The sequence below is a fragment of the Ischnura elegans genome, chromosome 11, assembly GCF_921293095.1.
Source record: "Ischnura elegans chromosome 11, ioIscEleg1.1, whole genome shotgun sequence".
In the NCBI taxonomy this organism is placed as follows: Eukaryota; Metazoa; Arthropoda; class Insecta; order Odonata; family Coenagrionidae; genus Ischnura; species Ischnura elegans.
Genome location: NC_060256.1, coordinates 31,932,744 through 31,939,324, shown reverse-complemented (window position 1 = coordinate 31,939,324; position 6,581 = coordinate 31,932,744). Strand labels below are relative to the sequence as shown.

Genomic DNA, 6,581 nt, shown 5'->3' with positions numbered 1-6,581 from the left:
ACAATTTTGCTTCAAACCTTCCGTAAGAAAGCTCTTCTTCGTGTGAGTGAAGGCAAAGGACTACAGTGGTCAGTACAGTAACACTCATTTCACCTCAGGCGTGGAAACATTTACATAAAAGGAAGTAGTACTGCAATTTGGAGGGCAAAGGAAACCCCCACATTTGTTATTTCGAGGAGTCGCAACTACTCCACCAAATATTTTGAAGACATGGTGGCATTCTCGCGAGTAAAATGTGAAATTGAAATGACAAACGAAAATGGACTACATTTCGTCGATATATAAATTCTAAAGAATGTTTTATTTTTTATTTTTCCAGGTAGAGTAGTCGCGGGAGACTTGCAGCCAATGGACCTTCCCACGGATTCGGGACTGCAGATTGCAGTCAGTGCCACTCAAAAGCGTATGTTGAAGACTTCCAAGATCATCTCGATGTCGTTTCGTTCGCAATTTTCAGTTCATGATTAGGCATCAATTAGTCGCTTTAAGTGGCATTTATTTTTTTTATTTATTCTTACAGGTAGCTTATTTGTGGAAGAGCTTTCAGTTAGCTTTTTTTATGCCCACCAGCTTTCCATCAGCATGTTTTTTTCACCATATTTATATGATTTTCGTATTCATTACAATTAGTGCAAGCGAAGCATGATTTGGTATTTCGTTCTCCTTAAGTTTTCAATGCCGTATTTGCTAAAAAGCTTTCCTAAGTAAGTAGTATTAAATATCATCATGTGCTGATATGTAATAGGAAACAAGTCTACTCAAACATTAAAGTTTATATATTAATAGCAGTATCACGAATATTCGGAAAACTCCTATGAAAATCACCGGATGAATAAAAGTGATTATGGCGGCCAGTGGCGCCGACTACATGGGGCCTGAAGGGGACCGAGCCCCCTCAAAAATTCGTAATGGGTGTGAGGAAACAATGTGTCAGGCTTGTCGATTTTCTCCGGAGTGTCAAGATATCGAGATTCGAGTTATCAGGGTTCTAGTGTTGATCATATGACCCTTCTAAAAAAAATTAAAAAAAAAAACAAAAAAAAACGATAAAAATTTTTAAAATAACGATTTCTGTACCTGGAGATGTCGCCTCTGCGACGAAACGTCTGTCGTCTTAAATAAATTGTGTGAAAAAGTACCATGCCTTTCAATGGTTTACAATGAATTTTCACTAATATAAGCCTGAAAAAATCGAGTTTATCTTCTAAAATGCTTAAAAAACTTAAAACTCAGTACTCATAAAATTTCCCGAGGCAAGATCCCCGGTTTGGGCCCCCCAATGTTTTTTTAAGTTGGCATCCCTGATGGCAGCAGTTCTCATTTGAATTAGTGCGCATCAAAACTTAGCCAAATCAAAATATGAGTCAAAGATTAATTTAAAAAAAATATCGAACTAAGTTGGCGGAATTGGTCACGCAAAAAAAACTCGGAAACACCGCCTTCAGATATTCCAATCTCCTTGAGTCCATATTTTATCCATACTATTTTTCATCCCGAAAATCCTTATTCACAGCCTGGGTTAACAAAATGCGGATGAAAAGCACAGTCAAACAAATGACTACTACACTGCAAGCTCCAAAAAAACACGCTGATTTTCTTGTTAACACATTAAAGACCGGGCTTTTTTCGACCTTACCAATGTTTATATCCCAGCAAGTTTGATTTTTTGTAGTTAACTATAATTATTTTAATTACTTAATACCTAACGAAAACACAAATAAAATCGAGTTTAATACATTGTCAACTGATGTAATCAGTATATAGACAAAGTAGCTGCGATGTATCATTACAGGTGGCGTTTAAGGACAGAATGTAGAACTACGAGTTAACTCGTGACGCGTCAGTAGCAGATGGCTCGTGAGACTCGATTAAATGCGTGAACCGTTCGAAATATAATTTAAAAATCGACCCAACCTTATGATATTTTTCGAGTTTAAGTCACCTGAATCCGAGCTATTTTCTATGTAAACACCCCAGTAACGACTAAATACTGGAGTCTTACGTTAAGTTCTCCTTGCGTATAATTTATCGATATTTTTTTGTAATAACTGAACGTAACTCAAGTTTTCCTTACCACTTTCCTCGTGTTAACTCCAGTCTTCCTGCACACACACCGAACAGGTGAACTCTTTTCGAGTTTAAGGAGCGACGGTTGCTAGCACTACTGCTGCCCTCTGTTGGCTGGGGCGTGAGTTTTCGACCCGTCCTTCTCCCCGCGGGCGTCGACGGTGCTGCTGCCACGCGGAGACAGAGGGGAACGCAAGGTTTGCCCTCTCATCTCCATTCTTCACCGTCGCCGGAATTTCTGCTTTTATTTTAATGAGGTGTGCGGTTTTGTGAGGACGGATCCGCGGGGCCATCTTGGGGGAGTCGGAGGAGGGGTGGCGTCTCACGCAATTTGGATGCAGTGATATCAGGCGAAGGTCACGGCTGCTCAACTGCCGCGTTTCCATTCGGGAACGAAGTGACGAACAAGGCAGAAACACACGCCTAGAACGAGTTTGATATCCACGTCGTAGTAGCTTCAAACATTGAGACTGACCGTTGTCAAAATCAGGCATGCAATCTGATATTTGTACTACATACATATTAGAAAAATAAGACATTGCAGTATTTCCACTGAATTTTATTATGACACTACGCGTTTCGTCGTTGCAAACAACATCATCAAGTGTAACGATGAAAGTGCAGCTGTAGCGACGAAACGTGTAGTGTCATAATAAAACTCAGTGGAAATATTGCAATATCTTATTTTTCTAATGTTAAGAACTTCCACCATATCGTGCCCAAGATCATACAAGATGTACATGCATACTCCTTCATTCATTCACACAATTCAGATATACATCAGCCTCATTACACCTCAATTTAACTAGCGTGATCTATGGATGGGTCGATTTCATTTTTTTTCGATTACATAGATTTTATTCATACTATTTTATACTACATACACAGTGTATACTATTACCTACTACACGCAGACTTTCAGGTAAATATCTCCCATCAGCCATTGGAATACTTTTTCACGGTCATAGTCAGGGGAGCCAAGATCAGGATCAAAACTGGGGGAGGGGGGAGAGCCATGGTTGTTCAAGTTGTAGGTAAGATATAAGCTGGGAAAAGATGAATGAAATAAACATTTTAAGGAAACTTTAACAGCTCTTTATTACTTTTTAAAATTATTTGCTTGAAAAAATACTATTCTCCTTAAAAACATTTGCGATTTTTGCTTCTAGGGGGGGCAGCTGCCCCATTCTGCCCCTCGCTGGGTACGCCCGTGAGGGGAACTCTGTAAAGATGCACCAGTCTGTTCTGCTGGAGCTTGATTATTGTTGCCATTTTGGGCGAATTTTAATCGATAATGAAAAAAAAATTAGGGATGAATCGATTCCTTTTTTTCGTTTCGGATTCCAACTCCGATTCTTTCATATCGATTTCCGATTCTCGATTTCGATTCCAATGATTCTTATACATATTATCTGGTGGTATATTGATGTGTTAGTAAAATTTGTATTATTAAAATTCAATAATTGGATATAAAAAATAACATAAACAATGAAGTGGCCAAAAAAGAAAACTTTTTATTAACCCTTTGAGTGCCAGCCGAATTTCTATGTACTATGTAAAAAGGCCGAGGCATTTTTGCTGATTTTGCAGTGGGTTAGGAAAAAAATAGGTCTCAAAAACAACAAAAGGTATGTATTCAACAACTTTAGGAAATCTTTTCTATGCGTGCTTTCATCTTTTTAATGTATTACTTGACGAATTTTTGGTAATATAAGTTAATTTTTATAATTTAAAGAAAATAGTTAATGTTAAAATAAAATTAATATTGACTATTGAATGATTAGTGAACTATCAGCATCTAAGGGCGGCATTGCAGGAGGAGCCCTATTGCGCTCCTGGCACTTTTCGCCAGAGATACGAAGAGGGCGTCTTCTGTACGGAGCCGTCCGAGTGCATTCTCGGTCTTGTAAATTCTGGTTTCCCTTTTAGAACTTCTTTATCATTATCTCTTCCCTTTTTCTATGATGCGGACCAGCCATCTTAATCTCCTGCTCCTGATGATACCCACAATACTTGGTTATTCGTACAATTCTCTTTTAAAAAATTTATCTTCACCGCCACGAAAACAGCTCATTGAAGGCCTAATACATCAGGGTAAATAACGCGTAACAACGACAATCACGCACAATCATCTTATTCTACATGTTACTCCTTCTTCGACGAGACCGAAAGTACTTCGCAAAATTGTATTTCTAAATGTTATTAGCCTCATCTTGGCCAAGTGACCTTACGGTTCATTGAACATATGAATATCGTGTCGGCCATCCAGGAAGAGTAGAGATGTTTTTTGGAACTTGTTACAACATACTACAAACATTTGAAACGTGACAAGGGAGGCATGTGTCTTTTTTGTAAAAGCCCACAGTTCAAAACTATATAATAATATCGGCAGCAGGGGTGCAGCTAGGAATTAAGGCTGTGGGGGTAGGGGGGTTAGGTGTAAAACTAATACCGGTGTGTGTGGGGGTATGGAATACCCACCAGGATAAACGGTAGTTTGCGAGATTCAAAATTGCGGAATTTTAAGATAAATGGTTCAAAATGGTGAGTTTTGCGGCTTTCTGAGGGATATTTTATTAATCCTTTCACTATTCTATAAGTAATATCAATCCAATTAAGTAAAATGGATTAAAATTAAAAATTTCTTTGAGCTCTAGGGGGGGGGGGGGGTTTATCCCCCAAACCCCCCCCCCCTCGCTGCGTCACTGATCGGCAGTACTATTCTTTTATAAATCATAATTTTGTTATTTTTTGCAATAGTATATTGTTAAATAGCTTTTTAAGCTCCAGTATGACCTGTCAGACGATGCAGGTTGGGTGTTCAGTTTTTCAATCTCTTTTTTGCTGTTGTTTGTTAACACTATTCTGACGAGAAGTGCTGCTTTCCATTATTCATTGGAGCACCATGGAGTTCCGCCGTTGGGCGCTTGAGGGCAGCACCATCGCGATCGCGTTGTGTGAATGCGTGCATTATTTCTATGATCGTGCCGGCAATAATAATGTGCACGAGGCATTTCTCGCATTCGCCAACGGCTGAGTGATTGCGATTTCTGAGTGGGCGGAAGATGAGGCCCTCGGGATAGAGGGGCCCCTAAAGGAGAAGGACCCCCAGGGATCTTCCCGCGTCCCATGATGAAGACGAATGGCGGGAATCATTGCGGCCACATTTCCCAGTACGGCCGTGCGCGAGACGCCTGACAGCCAGAGTTTCCCAGAATTTCAATGAATAATGTCGACCGCAATTCTGGTTTTGCGAACTGAATTAATGGAAATAATCCATATCGGAATGAAAAATGAATGAATTTTCCTGAAAACAAAATTTGTTGGGAGGGACACCGTTTTTTTTGGGATGGGGCATAGCAACACATTGGGTTTCTTCTTTTTTCCACTTTCTATTGATTTTTATAATGATTTTCTACTGATACTGTAAATAAGTTAAAATACTAGCGCGAAATAAGTTTACTTAAGTTTTTCCCGTTTTAATAATCGACATTTACGCCTCGATGACATTAAATATTATTTAAAAATTTTATAGCTTAACAACCTTAGCTATAGAACGTATGAAATCGTCGCAAATTTGACTTGGTGGAAGTTTGATAAATCCATGACAAAAAGCCGATGTTACTTTCCACACTTTCATGCAAAACGTGGAAATTACCATTTGTTTTTTTTTTATCATGGTAGTAGCTACAGAGTTATGTACAGGTTGGTGGGGATCGGGCTGGTGTGGTGTCTATAGTGTTGGCTTCCCACCCTTAGGGATCGGGTTCAAATCCAGGCGGCGGTAGAGAATTTTTCAGACTGCCCGATCCATGCTTAAGTGCCTTGTGGAGGGCACTTCTAGTGTAGTACTCCGTCCGTCGGATGGGATGTTAAGCCGTGGTCCCCTTGGCGCCTTTCGTTAAGAGCAGGCTAATGACCGGTTTCTCTCCACCATTTCTTTCCTACCCTTCCTTCATGGTGCATATGAGCTCAGTTGTCGATTGCCTCCTCCAAATACCATGCCATACAGGTTGGTACTACTTAGCGGCAGGAGCACTGGGTTGCTGACCGAAAGGTCTTGAGCGGTAATCCCGGGTATATCTTTTCGACGCTATATACAAAAACCTTGAAGCACATTTACATCAACATATTACCCCGCGAGCCACCTGCAGAGGTGTTTGGCAGGGGGTGCACCAACACCAATTTTCCACAACACGAACCATAGGGATTAAAGTTAAATTCCTCGATCATGCATTACAGAACATCTAAGCTACCTAAGACATACTATATATATAATATACCTAAGATATATAATTAATATATATCCTACTTATGTAGGCAACCTGTCTATCATGTTAGAAGCTGTAAAACATGCTGTTGGAAATACTATAACAATCTTCAACAGCCAACTAGATTTTCTCTTAATCCTAATACTGCCGTTTTAGTCTCTCATCGATCGCGGAAAAAATTCTAAATCCATCTGCTCTAAATTCTATTCCTCTAATTTTATTTTTATTATCTGATCTACCGTA

At 39.5% G+C, this 6,581-nt stretch overlaps 1 protein-coding gene across 2 annotated transcripts in view; it reads left to right on the top strand.

Annotated features, from left to right (window-relative positions):
• The first annotated feature begins 325 nt into the window (after positions 1 to 325).
• The window catches only part of LOC124167796 (synaptogenesis protein syg-2), a 122,859-nt gene continuing 116,603 nt past the window's right edge, over positions 326 to 6,581 (top strand). For both annotated transcript variants that reach the window (XM_046545823.1, XM_046545824.1), the window contains exon 1: positions 326 to 403. In XM_046545823.1, coding sequence (XP_046401779.1) covers positions 349 to 403 — 55 coding nt within the window. In that variant the 5' untranslated portion in view covers positions 326 to 348. The remainder of the gene's footprint in view (positions 404 to 6,581) is intronic.